The sequence below is a fragment of the Aptenodytes forsteri genome, unplaced genomic scaffold (assembly GCF_000699145.1).
Source record: "Aptenodytes forsteri isolate BGI_AS27 unplaced genomic scaffold, ASM69914v1 Scaffold255, whole genome shotgun sequence".
NCBI lineage: Eukaryota > Metazoa > Chordata > Aves > Sphenisciformes > Spheniscidae > Aptenodytes > Aptenodytes forsteri.
In genome coordinates this window covers 6960726-6981297 of record NW_008794888.1, presented here as the reverse complement: position 1 = coordinate 6981297, position 20572 = coordinate 6960726, and the positions used below count along the sequence as shown (strand labels likewise).

At 38.6% G+C, this 20572-nt stretch overlaps 1 protein-coding gene across 1 annotated transcript in view; it reads left to right on the top strand.

Annotated features, from left to right (window-relative positions):
* Nucleotides 1–20572, top strand: part of CNTNAP5 (contactin associated protein like 5) — a 239298-nt gene that overhangs the window by 161513 nt on the left and 57213 nt on the right. Inside the window, exon 14 of the mRNA XM_009275042.1 lies at nt 19018–19174. Coding sequence (XP_009273317.1) covers nt 19018–19174 — 157 coding nt within the window. The remainder of the gene's footprint in view (nt 1–19017; nt 19175–20572) is intronic.

The following is a 20572-nucleotide window of genomic DNA, read 5'->3' as shown; positions in this document are numbered from 1 at the left end:
CTGGTGGGGTGGTGTGAGAAGCAGAAAAGGCCTTGACTCTGTGTCAGCACTGCTCAGCAGTAACTAAAACATCCCTGTGTTATCAACTCTGTTTCCAGCACAAATCCAAAACATAGCCCCATACTAGCTACTATGAAGAAAATTAGCTCTGTCCCAGCCAAAACCAGCGCAACATATTTTCTCACCATACCAGATACACAAATGTCTGTCTCCTCCTCAGCATAGGAACAGAAACTTAAACCAAATGTACATCCTAAACTCAACTGAATTTCATCAGTACTTGATCACTTTCATATATCCTTGGACACATGCTGTTGTGCTAGATTTCATTCAAATCATTGCCTGTCTGTTTCATGTGCTGCCTGTTTCTTTATCCAGGATGCTTAGTTCCATGTCCCCCTTTCCCTATATTTTTGGTTTGCCAAAAAAGTTTAAAATTACATGCCTAATTTACAACATGTAGTGATTCCTATATATTAACATTAATAGCGCATGAAAAGTGCTCCCAGTAGCTTAGTCTGCAATCAGTAGCCATTTTCTATTCTTTTTATTCAGGCTGTCTCATTCAATGTGATCAAAATGTTGGTAGTGGCACTTGTTGGTAGGAGAGAAAAGATTATAACGATTCCTGGCTGTTCTTTTTCTCAGTTTTGTATTACTGAACCTAATTCAGGTCTGACAGGTTTGTTTTACTGGTGAATTCAAGCCTATCATGGGGTGTTTTAAAAAATGAGTAGAGATCTGAAAAGTGGTTCTGAAGAAAAAGTAACGTCAATTACATGGTATGTTTATTTTAAATACTAACTTTTCATTGAGCTGCTGATTCAAATGGTCAGTACAATCCATAAAATTATCTATTGATATAGATAGAGTGTCTCTTTCTGGGAAAGTATGTGTTTGCATATTTATGTAGTTATGTGCAGATAGGTTAGGAGGAAAAGAAGGTGAAGGTTGACTGTAATTAACGTCTTGGGAAAGACGGATCATTGTTAGGCTCGGTGCAAGACAAGTTAGTGTTGGTTACTTTTTTCCCCATTGAGCTAAAGGCTTTCTGCACATTAGCATTTGTTTACCTCCCATTGTCACCGTTATTTCAAGCTCTCAGATTTTATCCAGATGAAACTATTTTGGTGCGTGACAGAAGTTTAAGAGCTGTTCCTCAGAGAGAGATCTTCATGACTGAATGCTAACATTACAGCAGAGGATGGGATTCTAGGACAAGTTGTCTTTTCCTGAAGTGGACTCTGTTTCAGCTCCCTTTGGCTTTATCTCTAGCTATGAAAAGTCAGTTTGGTCTGTTTGTTTTGCCATTTTATCATCTATTGCTGAACTGGGGAGTGTCCTCCTGGCCATGAGCATTTTTCAGGTTCTGTTTTGGGGTCCTGTTTCCCAGAGCCTCCAGGTTCAAAGCAGTGCCAGCTTTCTAGGTCACTTCCTTCCCGGTGCACATTTATGTTCTGGATTCAGACAAAGAGATTCAGTGTTGCATTTTGTTTACTGCCTCTGTGAGACAGGCTAGGCCACCAGTCAATCTGCAGAACATTAGAAGTACCTACTTAATAGAGGCAGAATTGTATTGAGTGAATAATTACATCCTATTACTGCTGAAGTAATCACCTTAGATACAACCGATGCCTCCAGAGGGAGGTATGTTCTTTACAAAATGCCACCCTGGACAATTCATTTTACTTCTATACAAAGCTCCAGAATCTGTCTGTCCATATTGTACTACAGGTTGTCATGTTTTCAGAGGATGAAATTTATGTTCCATGAAATATGCCATTGCCAAAATTAATAGGTAGATGAACAAAGTGAAACAGACCATTAGAACCGTTGTAATATTGTAGTTGCTGGGTTGTGGCACGAAAGCAGAAACTAATGGGTAAACATAATCATATTATAGTGACAGGAGCTATCAATGTATAGTACACAACTGTGGTTACACAATGGAAAGCAGTCAACCGTTATGAAATATGATTTAGCAGGCAGGCCAGTTGCAGGTAATCTTGCTTAGACAATACTTTCCTTGGCTAGTTTCTTTTAGCTGATGGAAAATGATAAATGGCAGCTATTTCCTTCTTATCCTACTGGAATTTCATTTCAATTTCACTTTGATAATTTTCATAATCCTTTTTATATATTATTCTGGACCACAATACTGAGATTTTTGTGTTTGCAGAAATGTTCCTGAGGCATGAACAGATTGTTTCTGAATATTCATGCAAATAGGAATTCAGCCAAAGGTCTTCAGAGTAAATGTTCACTCTAACACCTTGAAATCTTTTTGATGCCCTTGTCTTTATTTCTGCTCTAAAACAATGCTTCATAATTTTAAGTGAACACTCAAACAATATCTAATCAAGATAAACAATTCATAGGCTGAACTGTGTTTGTATAACATGATTAAAAAGCTCTGAATAGCTAACATAATCATAACATTCTATTAATGGACAGCTTGAGAGAAGCTACAGTATCGAATGATTCAACTAAAAAAATACAAAGCTCAAAGATATGCGGGATCAGTTCCATTGGATTCAGTGTATTTATACTGATTTAGGCAAGTAAGATAGTGGATTAACTCCGTAGTTATTGCATCTTTTATTAAATTCCACTTTAGTGTAAAACAAACTACAAAACACAGAAACATTGTAAAAATTCTGATATGTAGAGAAACTAACAAGTTCATCCATAGCTTGTTAATGCAGTATTTGCAATCAGAGTCTAAACACTTCAGCATTGATGGATTGAAAAAGCCAATGCTGTGTTCCTATAATAGAATAGACAGGTATACCCTACATAACTGAAGTAGAGGTGGGTGGAGAAGCATCTTTAAGCCTGTTTACTGGAGTGGTGCAGTATAAATTAGAATACCATCTCTGGCCATTTTTCAGAGCCAGGAAAGGGATTGATGCAGGAGCTTCTTCAGATCGCTGTGCCACTCAAGAGTTTACCCATGCAGAAGGACTTTATCAGCGACTGACGAAAATAGGTTCAGAGCTGCTTTATTCTGCTAAAGTTGTTCAAAGTAGTTGGAGCACAGGAGACAGTTGGGTGCTCAACTGTTTAGCTTTCTCTCTCAGAAGTTTTCACTCCATGCATATGCAAAAAACCCCAGTTACTTTGGTCTTCACTGAGCAACATTTGAGGGAATACATGGTGGAGAACTGAGTCCTAGTAATCTGTTACAAGGAAGGATGAAATTGTGCAGAGCTAGCCTGGGCAACAGCCAGCGTTGTTAATTGCATCCTGGATGGCAGGCCAACCAGCGTTTGTTTCCACACAGCAAAATAAAACTGTAGAAGTACCTGAGCTAGTTTAGATCATGGAATTCAATACAAGTGTTCTAGCATACCTTTCAACAGCACATAACTGTTTCCACTGAACAGTACGTGAATTTGTATAGCTACTGCCACCTGGTACATTAGTTGTACCTGAGTTTTGACCTGACACTAGGTTTTACTGAATAGACACGCTTTATTACTTTCACACCCAGAAGAAACAAGCACAGCCAACTGAGGTTGCAGATACAGAGGTAAATCTTGAAATTTTAGTCCTCAAAGTCCTGCGTCCCTCTATCAAGAGAATGCTGTCTTACTGTTATACCATGCGACTTAATGTGAGATATTGCTATGATGAGTCTAACCCATGACAAAACAGTGAAAACTTGAATGCACTAAATGCAGAATTAGGTGACTAGTTGAGTGATAATATATTGCCTAACCTAATGAAAAGACATTACCTTTAAATAATGGACCACATCGTAGATTTAATTATCCCAAGGCAAGGTAGTAGGTGCTTCATGCAGACAAGGTCAATTACCTTATCCAGAAGAGCCTGTTTGAAGTGTATTATGAATAATTCACAGACATAGAAATTAGCTTTGAAAAAGCGTCCCAGCTATAATGTGGTGAAAGCATTCAATTTCTTTTTTTAATGTATTTAAGATAACACCCAAAGGACAATTATAGCTGCTTAACTGTAAGACTACTTAAATGACAAGAAATGACAATTGTGTGGTCAAATTCACATTCATATGCAGAGGGAAGCATCATCATCATGGCATAATCGTATCAGGCCACAAGAAACTGATTTCAAACCTCATCTTGTAGTTTTAAACGCTGAATGAAATTTGGTTGAATATTGATTCATTTATTAACCTTTCTCAATAGAGAAGAGACAGTTGTTGCTGTACTAGCTTTGTTTATTTTGTTTTTTTCAGGGCTTTTAGTTCTTTGGCTTTCTGGTGTGAAAATGAAGGTCCGGAGCGATTGACTAACTTGTATGATTTTGGAGAGTCTGACAAACCCAAAGGTGGAACCAGAACATTTAATTTTCCATCTTTAATCAGAAGACCAGTCTCCTGCTATAAGCACTAAATTATGCTGTTTCTAAGACAGTATTGTTCCAGTCTAGGACTACTTAGCATTAGAGTTAAAATGATGACAGTAGCCATGGTAGCAGAATGCATACTCACTTGACATATGGTGACCTTAGGTGTGAATTAGAAACGCAATAAACCTGTAAGTCTGGGGAATAACATGCTCTCTCAGCATATTTTGATTCCACAGGCAAAACAATAACCTTAGCTTTCTCTCTTTGACTTTGCAATAAGTGGTAACAGCCAGGGGAAATCCCTTGGGTGCTGCAGTTTTCTAAGATGCCTGGCAAGAAGATGGCTAATTCATCAGGTACCTCAGTTTAAGTGTCTAAATGTAATAGTGACATTCCATGGCCTTTGAGTTTACCTGCTTTATTTGCTTGAAAGGGAGAGTTCAGCAGAATTTTAGAGGGTGCTATAGAATCGCGTATCTAATGAGGCATACAGCCGGCCTAATCTTGTTCCCATTCACGTCAATGTCAAGAATCCCATTTAGTTCAGCAGGAGCAGGCCTGGGATCCCTGGCACTTTCAAAAGATGGTTTGAATAAAGAGGAATAAAAATTTGACACAACGTCCGTTTATATAACAAGCTATTAAAATATGTGGTGAAGTAGGAAACTGCCACAAAGAGACAGGAAAGAAAACTTCCATTAAAGCAAACATACTGAAAAATAGAAAGCATGGGAGTTGAGTTTTTTGGTATTCTCCATCATCCATCTTTTCTCCAAGGATCAATTCTCAAAAAAAACCTTAAGAATTGCCTTTCCTCCCCCTTCACAGTTGTTGGCCTCCACCCCAGTGGTTTCTGGGAGGACTTGATAAAGACTAATTTGAGCCGAAGAGACTTGCTAGCTGATGTACTTATTTGCATGCATGAATGTGAACAGATGTTTACATAGTAGTGTTAAGTAGGCCAGCTGTTTGGGAGTCATTTATGTATTTTATTTAAAAGTAAAGCTGTACGGTTAAAACCTTTACTTGCAACGTGGAAGAGAAAAGAAACCCAAATTCAGACAAATACATTTCTTGCTGTATTAGGGGGTTGCTTCCTTTACGCACATCAGTTTTCTGTATCTCTGAATTTGCAGCATAATACAGCCGCATCTTACCTGAATCGCTGGGCATCTGCACCTTATCTTGACCAGTTGCATATGAGTGGAAGAAAATACACAGCACAGCATCAACATTGCCAAATGTCATTTGTCTGAGGATGAGGGAAGGAAAAAAGCAATACTGAGATGAGGGGAGGGGGAGAAAGTTGTCACTTTTCTTTACAAGAGGTTGCATATTGCTGATTGTTTTTGCATTCTGTTCTAAAATGAAGCATACATCAGGGTAACGTTTGCCTTTGCATTTTTTCTGCTCTTCAGATGTGAGAAAAAGCATAATGCTTAGGAGTGTATTACAGCCATAAATGTGTAACTTATATTTATTAATTCCTTAAAGTAAATCTGAGTGGAAAAGCTTCCATTATGGAGCTGTACATATGCATGCAGGCATATGTATAGAGAGAAGAGGTTGGAGGGAGGGGCGCTTGTATATTTTTAAAAGTAGTTTGCCCCTCAGGGTTTACCATTTTGTCTGATCTGGGACTGGCTCTAAAATACGAGTCTTGGGTGTGATCTTGTTCATGACTTCATTTCCTCTGACCCCTGTCCCCCGGGGCTCCATGTCTTGTAATAAAGCAGGCAAATGATGTAGGCAGTTAAATGGAAGTGATTGAGCCCAGTTACTTTTTAGCTGTTGGAGAACTCTAACAACATATATTAATGTATACCTTGCCAAAATCCTACACCAGTCTTAGAGAGACTTACCTGCCTCAGTTGTATTGTTTCCACCCAAGCATCACTACATGAGGGAGATGCCTACATCTCTCCAAACCAGTAGTAGACAGGATTTGTAGTAGGTTATACTTGTCTTGAGGAAGGTACATTCAATTAAGGAGCCTTACTGTTGGGAGGAAAGGTGGTGATGTATGTGATGATCTTGTGGGATTTTGATTCACAGCCTCGATGCAGCCCACAAGAAAGGTTTATCTTTCATCAGCTGTGATGAAAGTCCTATGGTAGAAAGTTGCATTGTGCGTAAAGATCTTGATTCTTACTTCATGAAGCTTGTAGGTTGACTGAATGGCTCCGATGGTGTTTCTTTCTCTTGCCATTAAATACAGATGGCACATGGACGTAGCCATCTCAGTTAAGTGCTGAAAATTAGATGAAATGACCACAAGATTCATTACTGTGAAAATAAGGACTGTAACCTTGTTGACTGTGTATTCCATGGGAAGAAAGAAAATGAAAAAAAAGTATTTGATATGCTCATTGCAGCCTATGTGATCCTCACAAGTGATGTGGCAGCTGGAGTTCTCTCAAGAGTCTAGAGCTGTGCTCCAGTACTGCCAAGAAATCAATGAATGAGGCCAGATCATCTTCTGCTGGACTGGGATAAGATGCCCTGATCTTGCCCAGAGGGCAGGAAGTGCTGTCTCTGAAAACTGTTAAGCTTTGTGGCTGACTCTGATACTGGGCATATGCTGATACATTTCCTAGAGCCGCTGAAGTGTCCAGCCCCACTCTGCAGTGTGTGTGTGTGTGCGCATGGTGGGGGAAGGAGTCTGTGTCTCCACGCGGTTCCGTTCAGTGTTTGGAAAAAGAGGAAGGACTGGTGGCTTCTCATGGTTGCATGGTTGTCATTCTTCTGCAGCCTCTGCTCATTCCAGTATTCACTGCAGTGGTAAAGCTACAGCCAAGTTCTTCCTTCTGCTCCAGGAGCAGAAAACTGTCTCTTGAGCTGAATAATAATCTCTGTTAGTGACAGTAGAGCTACGGAGCATAGCTGAGCAGTTCATATTCTATCCAGTACAGTCTGTGCATGAATGTATATACACACCCATGTATATATCCTTCTGTTTGCTGCAGTTGTATAGCAAGATACACAGGAACCTGAGACCAATTAAATAGCAAAAACTAAATAGAAGATCTATTTGGAAGATGTAAACTCATTGCTAACAGGGTGAAGAAAAAAGAGCTGCAAATTGATTAAGCTGTTCCACAGAGAAGACAGATTGTTGTCATCCTGACCTTTAAAGCTGGTCAGGATATATCAATAGGAGCATCTTCTGAGTACAGTATTCTATGAATTTTTTCATTTATATTCTCTTGTTTTTCTCCTTACATGCTGGCTTGGAGCCAGTTCATTTCATGGTCTTGCCTATACATATGTTCTGCTACAGCTGCATTTTTCCAAAGTGCCCAATTTCACAGCACTCCAGCCTTCCTTAGGATGACAAATGATGCCCCTGCTGCTCTGACCAACAGAACTGTAATTGCAGCCTGAGACGGGGACAGCTGAACCAACGCCATGCTGCAGTTTGGGTATATCCTTAAGTTGAAACTTGACTGCATTTGTTTATTGTAGTCGAGTTTCCGATTCCACCACTTAAGGCATTAACTGCTGACATTAATTGTAACATTGAGGAAAGCAGAATTGCTCAGCAGTTGAAAGCAGTGTCAAATCAGCAGTTATTTATTTACCATTGCTCTGTAATGTGTTGTAACACATACGACTATAAAGAAGTTTAATGAGTTGCAGTAATGCTTGTCGCCTCTTGGAGATACTGGGATGCAGTTTGATGATTTTTTTTTTGATAAAGCGCTTAAAACTGGACTTTCTCTACTGCTGTGCTGGATGTTCAGATGGGTGCTGTTATGATCATCGTAAGTACAACTGAATTTTGTCTTTTGCCAACTAACACGTTTTGGGACGAAGAATAAACAATCCAGTTTAACTGGCCCTGTGATATTTCAGTTCATTAGGGATGTGGCAGAAGAGTAGGAGGAGAGGCTAAGAGCATGGTTTTTACTCTGGTTGTCCAAGCTGCCTTGTTGGCTCATAATTAGTATAAGACTTGTAAATGTGCCTGGATTATTCTCTAACCTCTTTTCTGGCTGTTGGTTTCATTTTTTGGTTGATTACAATGCTTGTTTTTTAGAGTACAGCAAATATATTGCATGCTCTGCACAGGGACTTTTTCAGCTGTTTAGCATAAATTTAAATATGCTGCTTTTTTGCCTTTAAAAAAGCAAAACAAAACAACAAACCACGACCTCTGGCTTTTTATATAAAGCTGCATGGGGAATGATACTGGATTTCCCTCTTACCAAAGATTCTCATTTGCCCAATTAATTTTACAGGGAACTTGAGATGTTCACATCTCATTTTCCGAAGGATTCTTTCCAAAACAGAAGCACCATCCCAATAATACCTGTGAGTGCTATTATCAGTTTTAAGAAAATCCCCTCATTTATTTAATTAAGGATTGCAGCTTCAAAGTGATTAACAATATATTATTACCTCTTCTAATTTACGTTCTATTAAGACTGTTTTTCTATTTTTATTCCAGTCAGAAATTCAGCATATTTACTGATGATGTTTTCTGTTTTCTTTAAGATCAATCTAATCCATGAAAGTCAGTAGTTATTATCAGACACTTAGAGGAACCAGTTAGTGGTTATACTTCAAAAAGGCAGCCTGTGAAAATGACATTGTCCCAATGACTTTCTGATCAGATTCACTCCATGTAAATAAGATGTTATTCTCTGTCAGCCATGCTGTATTAACCTGGGAGCTGAAAGACAAGGTGTGTTCTCATTGCTTCATGAATCAATATTGCTAATAAAGATTCTCTGTACCGAAATCTAGTTTTTATTATTCCTAGAAGCTGTCATTGGAAGTACAATGGGAACAAAATTAATCTGTCTTTTGTGGAGGCTTGTCAAATCAGAAGACAGTCCATTTCAGTCACTAGTGACTGTGTTGGTGCAGTGTGAGCAGGAGGGAAAAAAAAAGTAATAATAAGGATACTTTTCTCATTATTAATGCCGGTAGTTAAAACTGCATATACAGGAAACAGTTCTGTCGAGTAAGGTAATTCTGTTTTTACTCAGACACTTTTCAAAATAAAGTGGGGGGAGAAGAACCATTATTAGTGTATGTAGTTTCTCCCAAAGGACCAAGCAAAGATTGCTTTCCACAGCATGTTTTTCTGTAACTTATCCAGTCTCCTATTAAATGTTCCAAATGTCCCCATTTTATCTATTTTCTCTTTCTAGTCTATCAAATTGCATTTTGCTGTGAGCATGATCCAGCAAACCTTCCATGGGTTCCTGCAAGCATTGGATTAAACCTTGTATTAATTCCACTAGACTTTACTCCAATTGACTTGTGTCCATAAACTTGAGGAACCCTGCTCTGAGTTATGCCCTGGCTTCCAGACTACCACTAGGCCAGGCTGTAGACCTGGGTTTTTGTGGACTTTCTTGATGAAGGGCTCAGGCTGGTAGGCAGGTGAGAGTGTATGAGGCTGGGAGCTGTGCAGAGCTGGGGGCTTTGCTGTACAGGTCCACTCTTGCACCACACTGAGTGCACGGGGTGCAAAGTGCTGCAGGTAGGGTCCCTCTCTTACTCTTCATCCATGCCCTATCCCAAGAGCTTGAGCTGTCACTATGGATCTTTCAAGAATAAATGGATCAAATATATAATTAATTTTCCTTTTTTACCCCCTTTAAAAATAGATCCTTCAGATCTTTATTTCAGTCGCTGCATACCTGCAGATGGTGCTTTTACCTGTCCCAATGACAGCGACAGAGTTTGTCTATGGAATTCTTACAACCCAAATCTGTTTCAGAACAGCTTGAAGTGGGGGGGCTGGACTAGAAGGTCTCAAGAGGTCCCTTCCAGCCTCAACCATTTTGTCCTCCTGTGAACAGCCTGATGCTCAGTGAGTGCAAATCAGCACAACTACCCTGATTTTGCTGGAGCCAGATGCATTTATACCAGTTGTTGGATCTGGCTTTTTTTATCCCTGGAAAATAATAGTGAATAAATGAACTGAAAAGTGTTTCTTCCTGGCAGTCTTTCCCGGGACAGTTGCTTGTAATGTAGTTTTTACAGTTCTGTAAAAGTTGTTGTCTCACTTCAACATTTCCATGAATAAGAGTTGTATACTAAGTGTTCTTGTGGTGAAATGATTGGTTTACGGTTTGATGCACCATTCATAGTCTTTGACACTTCAACTACTCCCCTCTGTCCTCTGTGATGTTATTTTTAGGCTCTGAAATTGCTTTCCTCTATGAAAATGTAAATAGCATTTAAGAACAAAAACTGCTGTGATAAACTACTTCTCTCACCTACTACTGTAATAGTTTATAAGGTGCATTAGTTCAGTAGCCTCTCCTTACCCTGTAGCCCTTTCACATCCATTATAAAACACTTTAAAAAGAAAGCTCTGAAGAAGAGCATATGATCTGTCTAAACTTACAAAGCCACTCATCTCTTCCATGCTTTCCCCCAATCCATGTGGTATATGATGATCCAAAACCAGGCCACCTCAACTGGTGAGCTCATAAGATAACGTGGGTAAGACTTCAGTAGGACGTTGAGAGACTGGGATGTGTTACTAGCTGCATAACAGGGTGGCTATGAATGTCACTCCTGTTGTCTTCCTCAAGCCCTTGAGAGCCACTAAGGAGCATTGGTCTGCTGCAGATACAGAGAACCCCAAGTCTTAATCACGTATGATCCTTCAGTACCCCATGGCATTTTCACAAGAACTGGAATGACATGTTCTGGTTTATCTTCTGTTTATTAATCCATTAATTCAGCACTTGCTACTATTTACTCTCACTAACTATTTTTATACTTATGCAGAAGAATTGATTAAGAACGAAAGACCATTGTCCTGGGCACTGTATTGAGCCACCACAGGAGATGGCCTTCCAGTGGAAATGGGTGAGATGGTACCGGTGAAAGAGGATGAGAATGAACACATAGGAGCTGAATGAGCAGTGTGAGGGCACAAATGATGGCATCCTCTTATTGCCATTATTCTTACTGGCTATACCTATGACATAGGAAAAAAAGTCCAGACATCTGCTGAGCAGGACCTGCTCCTCTGCCCAGGCAGGGTCATGTTGGAGCCCACTGTGGCTTACCCGTGGTCATTGTTCACTTGCAGTTGAATCCAGGCCACTGATGGGTTTCTGATCCCAGCACAGAGTAAGGATGTGGCAGGACATGCATCAATGTTATAGGCCTATCTGTTAGGCAATGCAGGGCTTGTTTAGCTGAATTTACCTGAAGGAATTAGGCTAAACAGAGAAAACAGGAAAGGAAAAGGGGAATGAGGAAGAGGAAAAGAAGTTGAAAGCAAGGGGGAAGGTTTGAAGTGACACTGATCTGGAATGCAGGAGATAACGGAAATAAGATAATTTTTTTGTTTCAATGGGGTAGGATATCCAGTCCATCTTCAGCAAAACTCCTGAGGATTCAAAGCTGGTATTTTCTCTGTTTTGTCATTTGTCCCTAAAAGCTGTAATCTTCTCTGCATTTTTGTTTTTGGGTTGGTTTGTTGTTGTTGCTTTTTCTTCCTAACCTGCATGCCTTCAGCTGTTCCCATAGTTTCTGTTGCTGGCTGGAGTCCCACTTGCATCTTTCAGGAAACTTGTCACTTGGCCAGAAATTTATTGAGAAAACAACCCAGCCTGAGCTGGCAGAGGAGAATGCAAGTACTCATAATATTTTCAGCCTTCTTTGGCCTTCAGCAGAGACATTCATGAGGCATAAAATTTTAGTTTGGATGTAGATTCAATCTTCCTCAGCATATAAAAGTGTTTGGGTCTGAAATCTTTATGCCCATCCTCAAATCTGTCTCTCAAAGGGTTGATGATGATTTTGCTTTTACTGAAGCGCTGTTAGCGTGTGATGGCACAACTCTGTCATTGCAACTCAGCAGTTCTGCTCATTAGCCTCCTGTTAAATCTAGAAGAAGCAAAGGTCCATGTTTATTTACCTTCTTTCTGCCCATTCTCATCTGTGAGAATATCTTAGCAACTCCAGGAAGAACAGAGCACACCATGGTAACAGCTGCTCCAGAGGGAGACGCGGTTTCTCTGCTTAAGAGAAAGAGATGCAGACAAATGCTGCTGCATGTTTTTTTCTTTTTTAAGCAGTTCCATCAGCCTGGGACTCTGTATGAAAGCAGTGCACCTTAGCAGCAAAGCTGAATAATGAGAAAGAAAATGTCAGCAAAGTACTGCCTTTCTTTCCTCTTTTCCTAACCACACTTAACAAAATAATTTTAAAATGAGGGACAGACTTTGTGACTAAGTAACGTTTGCCCAGGGAGTAGGTCCACTGGCATTAGCAGGACTACTTCACTTTCGGATAGCTGCTCTGAATAAGGGTTACAGGATCTGACCCGAAATTGAAATCAAATTCAGCACGAATCTTAGTAACACTGGCCGGCACCATTGCTACTCAGTACAGAATGGCATCTGCCTTGCTGCAGTGTTTGACCAGCCATGATTTCCAATGCATCTCTGAAAATTAGGGCAGTGGTACGTGGGTTACAGCTGTAAGAAAGAAAAAGGACAATAAATCTGAATTGCACAATTGCCATGGGGAAGGTTTTGAGCAAAAGGGAGGAAGTGTTAGCTGGTCATTATGGCTGTACTGAAAAGAGAAGAGCCAGGCATAAAACAGGTGTGTGGCCACACAGAAGCAGAGGCGTACAGCACAAAAACAACTGGACGACTTGGTGGCTCGCTCAGTGAATAATGGTCAAAGGAACCATGTCATTGGGGATTCTCATTTTTCCCTGGTCTGTATTACATATATTCATTTTTTCCAAGATAACCTGATCTTGAGTTAAAAAACAGGGGTTTGTTTGTGAAGTGCAGAGAGCCTGCCACCTCGGAGGGCAGGTGTTGCTTCCCTCTGGCTGGAGCAGAGCCACGAGACCCTCACTGGGGACTGTAAACCAAAGAGCAACTTTTTTCATTGTTAAATCTCAGCATCCACTTCAAAGAATGGGTACCACATACTGGTTAATGCAGCACAGCCCGAGTTCACCCCGCTTTGTGTTATTAGTGTATCCTCCCAGAGGTGTGAGCTGTCGTTTAAACCAATACAGATTCTGAGTCATTAACACCATAGACCTCTTCACTGAACAAACAGCCTCTAAGAATATATTAATTAATTAATCCACTAAATATGGAATATTTCTCCAATTTGTCTATAATTTTGTCCAGAATTATTATAAACACTTTTTCTCTGATTCATCAAAAGTGTATTTTTTTTCCTGTTGAAAAGGCTAAAGGGGAAGAATTTGGTTTTACTTCAATTTAATGTTTAAAATTCTGATTAAAAAGGCTAGAAAAATGTTGCAATGGAAAAAAAAATCAAGCATGGGAAAACAAGACCTTGGTAAACTTACAAAAAATATTGAGTCATGGTTTTCCCTTCTTCTCGCTTTCTTACTCCTTTCTCCATTTTTTCAAGAGCTTTTTAAAAGTGGATTAGCCGAGATCGTAATTTGTACTTTGGATTGGCCTCTGGATACAGTTATTCAGGTTGAAATTGCCTCATATGCATATGTGTGTATATGTACAGATATATATAATTAAAATCTGCTAACTGCTTGTTTCACATAATATCCAGTGTATCAGGTGAGCCATTTGCAGGATTTGATGTTGTTGAAGTAGTTAGTGCAAACAGATATTTTTAGTGTGGTAGCAAAGAATTAGCTTTGATTGCTTTATGCAATTCTACAATCAATATTTTCCTAGTTTTCACTATCTCTTGATATGTGAATCTTTCCTTTTAAGAGAAAACAGCATAGATGTAAATTACGTTTTCATCAGTAAGATGTATAGATTTAACAAATTCAGTTCTGCTTAACTCAGTTTGATTTTGGAGAAAAAAATGAACATGAAGACTGCCAAGAGAATGTTGTTTCAATGCAATATGGTTTCAGTGTTTCAACAGACAGATATAAATAAATTGACTTGCTGTGGTGGTGGAAAAGACCTTTAACTGACCTGTTTCAGTAACTTGGGTACCCAAAAAGCTTTACCTGCGTTAGGGGTATGTAATTACTGGGTCAGACTTTAGGTTTATACAGCACAGGAGTTTAACAAGGGATCCAGTTTATCTTGTTATATTTCCATCGTCAGATTTTTGTTTGTTGCAATAACAAGAACCACACGACAAATGATGTAGACAAATCATGACAAATATTTTAAAAATAATACTATTAAAAATGCATGGATTTGTTTTAACTCATGCTGTATAAACATAAAAGCCAACGCTAAGACTTTCTGCCTATATAAAGGTAAACTGAGTCCACAGAACTCAGTTTTATATACATAGTAGTTTAGTCCTGAATGCTGTTGGAATATGCTGCTTCTCCCCCTCCTCCAGCTTCTGAGTGCCTATACAAAGAATTTTTGAAAAAATTCTCTGCCATTTAAAACATGGGTAAGCCTAAAACCTTTAAAAATAGCTTGTATTGCTAGCAATGTCAATGTCTCCTAATACAGAAAATGAGAGAACTGTCAGTACAAGTGAGATTTAAGAGGACAGACATTTTCTTGTAAGCTGGTAGAGGGACACCGAATATGTGTTCAGCCATTCTTGTCACTAGAAGAGCCAGATACGCATTGCAGGTGAATTTGATCTCAATCTGCATCTCCTTTTAAGGATCACTGGAAACAACCTCCGTGTGTCTGCTACTCTCTTCATAGTCCTCAGCCTCTGTGCTTGTGAACTGTACAGTCTGTGCCAGCCTTGCTTCTGCTGAAACAGATTTCATACAGAGAACTCACAACGAACAGTTTAGTTAAGCGCATTGATGGAGCAGGTACTGGAGATCTGCTGAAGAACTGACATTTGAAAGGAGCTTACCCTCTGTGCCTTGCTGGATGGAGAAAAAATGAGTTCTTGTCCATGTGTTTCAGTATTGTATATGCCAGGGTTTCCAAACTCTTACTTGGCTATTCAGATACATACGCGCAGTAGCTGCTGAATAGACCAATAGACCACAAAGGACCAGCGTATGGAGACAGGTAGAGGGAAACATCAAGATGATCAAGAGACCCCTTATTCTTTCCTTTCAGAAGACCTGTGCCGACCTTACTTTCTGCAGCCTGTGCCTGGCAGTGTGAACAAGTAGCAGTACTTGGTTTGATACAAAATACTGTTTGCCTGCTCGGTTCTTTTATGCAATACCATATTAAATTATGATGAAAATGGTGAAGTAAATAACACTGCTGTTTGTAGAGGCTTCCAGACAGCATCCTCACAGAACAGGTTATTGTTCTCTGCAGGAAATAAAAAAAAATTGCCTTTTTTGAGGATTTTGTTAGCAAAATTAAAACCTTCCAAAGGCAGCTTGAGCAGTACAGGAAGAAATCACTTGAAAGAAACTGGTCTCTGTTCTTTTAATGGTGAATTCAGTCACTTGGGTCTTGTTTGCTTTGCTTGGTTTGGGATTTTTTTCACACTTACTCTCCTTCAGAACCATAGTATGGAGTTCAAATACAACCTTAATAAATTTATTATAGGGGATTTTTTTCAGTTCCAAATAGACAAAAATGCATGGAAAAATAATACTTTTATTTGTGCAGTAGGCTTTTGACTACCTTTTTTGACTAAATAATTTGTTACTAAGTACAATGTAAGCACAGAATGAAGAATTAGTAGCACTTCTTATTAAATGGACTTTTTAGCTTAGAAATTTTAAAGTGGAATTCTACTGACCTATGTAACTGTTAGTTTATGGGCCCATGTTAACTCCTTGGTTAATGTCATTGACTTAGTCTGTGGCTTCACCACAGAAAGGAAATTAATTCTTTTTGAGGTGGAGGAGTATTGATAATGCTTTGAAAAAATGATAATACCATGATTACAGAAGTGAAGATATTGCAACAAATCTACAAGCTTAGAAGAAAGAATCTTAATCAACACCTGTTGGCCAAACTCAATCTCAATGCGAGGCAGCCTCCAGCTCTGCCAAGGTATAACGGTGTAAATTTTCTGGACAGAACTCAGGGATAGATTGATTGGCATTGCTAGTGAAATATTACATTACTTCAGCATTACAGGTATATGACATACAATATATGTTTCAGTAATTCCTAAACACTTCGGACATTACTGATGTACCTTAAATTTAAGAGCTTTGCTGAATAGCTCTGTGATTTCTCATGTGTTAAAAATTAAGCACATGGAAAAGAGTTTTGAAGAATCAGGGCATAATTTTCCTTAACACTACAATTGATTTCTAAGGGACTAGTTAGGGAGAAAAATTTACTCATCTTGAGTAAAGGGTGGCAGAACTCTGCCTAATAAATAGAATTTTTGAAAAGACACTTTTTTTTTATAGTCTATTCTCTTGACAATCTAAGATTGTTCCTTATAATGTTGAATGCTCTATTTTTAGCACTGTATTTAATTTAGTTGTAAATGGCTCAAACTGTGGTGCTTCTACCACTTCCCCAGTCTATATCATAAATCTGAATGTGTATGTGTTTGCTTGGTATTGCTCGATAAAACAAATAACAACAGATCTGAAAAAGACATCAGAAAACTACTCATTCTTAATTCCTGTGAATGATTGCTTATTTCACTGTTATGTTTAAGTATATAATGACTTCTGCCAAAAGAACCTGACACAGGTTGAATTTGATTAATGAATACCATTATTTGCTGATGGCCTGAAGGATTTATCTTTATCTAAATATTTTTTCCAGAATGGGCACTTTTAAAATTAGATGAAGCACTTCTGTATAATATCTATTCCAACTCCTAGACAAATCACCCTTTTATTCAATTAACATTACTATTCCAAGCTTTACCAAGTAATTTCCCAATAATATAGTATAGACCTGTTTCACTGGCTGCAGCAATCAACTTCTGCAAGAAAACCAGCTGAAAAGAAAAGAAAGAAAATAATAATAAATGGGTTGACAATAATATGAGACCTAAAATCAGTGTGCACATTTTTGTAAGCTGAATCCTTAGATGTTCTTGAATTGTGTTTTTCTAATGAGTACCACTGGGTATTGGTCAAATTCGTCATGTCTTAATTGTTGGTATCATGAGAATGGAGTTACTCTTCCTATTTTTATTTTCCTTTTTTCATGAATTTACAGTTCAGCAGTCTAAGCTTAGAAGGAAAACAAATATGAATTAATTTTGCCAAGTGATTCTAAAACTCATTTTAATTACTCCCTTACACTCTACAGTTAACCTTGATTGCATTTCATATTTTAGACTTTCTTGCTTTGTATAATGAAGTATACTATGGAGTTACTCTTCCTATTTTTATTTTCCTTTTTTCATGAATTTACAGTTCAGCAGTCTAAGCTTAGAAGGAAAACAAATATGAATTAATTTTGCCAAGTGATTCTAAAACTCATTTTAATTACTCCCTTACACTCTACAGTTAACCTTGATTGCATTTCATATTTTAGACTTTCTTGCTTTGTATAATGAAGTATACTCCCTACTAATAATCTTAGTAAAGCAGAAGAATAAATTGATACATTTTTCTACATTAGCAGTGCAGTTTATTTTTCCAAGCTCCTTTGATCAAAAAGTCTACTCCCTACTAATAATCTTAGTAAAGCAGAAGAATAAATTGATACATTTTTCTACATTAGCAGTGCAGTTTATTTTTCCAAGCTCCTTTGATCAAAAAGTCTTGATATGTCAATTTTGCTAACTTTTGCCATCTACCTGTATTTGTAACTGATTACATTTCTTGATTTAAGGATTAAGAAGTCAATGAAAAAGTTATCTGAGCTGGAAGACAAAGTCAATCTTAGCAAAATGTTAATCCGTGGATTTCATTACATCTGAATCTGCTTACTGTATCTGACTATTAATACTTAATGCTTGATGTATAATGGATTATGAAATTTAAACAAAAGCTATCTTGGTTTATATAAATACATAGATCTTAGAGCTCCTGTAGATAGAAAATAACTTCACAGAGACAAATTAATTCCCAAGTAGGGAAATCTTTTTCCCCACTTATCTCCTACCTGAATCCTTAATCTAGGATGTTTTAATATCTTATGGAGCTTTGCATTTGCAAATTCCACCCTTGGAGAGCACATTAAAATCCCTAGTCCTACTCCTGTAGAAACCGATACAAATTTTGGTCTTAGTTTTGAGAGGAACTGTATTAAGCCCATAGTAATAGGTCAATTTGTGTGTTATTTCTGAAGATTTTTGCTCTTTATATACGACTTAAGGTAAAAAATCCTGATCTAAGAGCTAGTCTTCTTCATAATGGGTAGACTCTGCAAAAGGTCCTTGGCCAATGCTGGGTGGTTCAAGACAGCTGTGCAGTGTGAGTTGTGGCAAGAGAATTGTTTTCAGACTCCTTCAGTGATCAGATTTCCCCTCTAGCATCACACAAAAACACTGGACGCAGCCGGTGCAGACAGTGGTGTTGGGTTCACACGTCAAAGGTCTTTGCATCTGAAATGTGCCAACGTTCTCATGGGTGTTTGGCACATGAGCCCTATGGGGAAAACGTCTGCTCCTCAAACCAAATGGGATTACCATAGAGCTGTTGCTTTCTCAACGTGTATTCCACAAAATGCAACTTGGGCAAAGTTTATGGTTTGTTACTTCGTCTGTAGTACACGTCTTTTCTTTCAGTATTATTTAACATGACCACCTCCATTCTCTTTTTCCTCCTCAGGAGAATCCAATTTGCTTATCAAGTTCTCTTTCTCTCTCTTTTTCTCTTTTCTCCTTTTTCCCCTCTCTTTCCCTTTCATCCAGATGGAATGCCATTTGCTTGGTGGGTTGGCCGTGCCAATGAAAAGCATCTTTACTGGGGAGGATCTCTTCCGGGCATTCAACAGTGTGCGTGTGGACTGGAAGAAAGTTGTCTGGATATGAGATATTTTTGCAACTGTGACGCAGATAGAGAAGAATGGTAATAATTTTAACATGTATAGTAGTGTCTGTGTGAGAGCTGGGGATAGGAAGTAGGGCAAGAAGGCTTAAATCTTTTCCTGATTCACAGCTCAGGAAGCTTGAATGGCTTGAGTATGATCAAATGAGAATGAAAGTCAAACAAGAATTTGGACTTCTGATTTCATCTTAAATTTCTTATTTGAGCAAAAGACAAGATATCTGGCTGAAGCAGGTTGCTGGGATGGGTTGTCTTCAAAAAATCTTTGTTGTTGAATGCCAAATCCAGTCGTTTTATTTGTTTAAAAATTTCCATTGATGCAATTGGAGCATTGCATGAATAAAGGCTCTAGGAGGTTGGTGCATGGGTATACATCAGAGCAAAATTCAGGTACAGACAGCTAAAGAACAAGAAATCTGTAGTATTAAGAAGACCTGTATTTTTCTTATGAAACCGTATATCTGTATGTACCTTAACTTTCTTTTACATTGGGTCCCAAGCTTTTTAAAGTCAATGGAAGGACTTCCTTTGGCTTCTCTAGGTTTTGGTTCAGTCTCTATAGGAAGTTTTAGACTTACAGCATGATTGTTCAAAGCCTTCCTCAGGTTCAGACCTTTGTTGTACCCCGATGCCACGTGAATTTGGGAAGGCCACCTCACAACCTTCTCCCATTCTCTGCACCTTCAGACACTCTCTAGCAGCTGAGAGCTAGTTGGTGAACTTCCCGATTAATTCCATACATGTGTTGGAGGGGACAGACATGCCAGATGAGTGTTGTTGAAAGTACAATTTGAAACACTGTGAAAATACATGTGAAAACTCTGCTTCACCCTCTCTCCCTTCTGGACCACTCACTGATAGGAGCTGCTGCCCTTTCTCTAAAAAAAGATATTTTAACCTCGAGTAGTTCAGAAATTACGAATAATGGAAGTAGACAAGAAATGTCTTGCTGTAATAGGCTACTGTGTTTGAAATAGTGTCCAAATTATCCCTGTGAAACCCTCACTTAAAAGAGATTGAGTAGAAAGGAACTGTAAGGGGTCTTGAAACAACAACAAAAAAAAAAAATTCAGAAATGACTTGTCACTGTAAATGTTGGGCTTTTTTGGTTGCTTGATGTGTGGCATTTGCAAGAGGGCCTAATTTCCAGACAGTGTGATTATTCAGTTGGACCCTTTATATCCCTGGGGTCACTATTCACTTTCAAAAATCATAGCTGTAAGGGGATTTCTTCAGGAAGATCTTTATGTAAATGTTGGTTTATGAATGTGATTTGTATAGATTTGTATAGAAAGGCCTGGCTGTGCATGTTAATCTATCTTTCTTTAATGTTTGGTTATCAGAGGCACTTTGGTGAGGTTTGTACGTGAGCATCAAAAGCATCTGTTTTTACTGGTGCTTGGCTCTGTTTGTAATCCA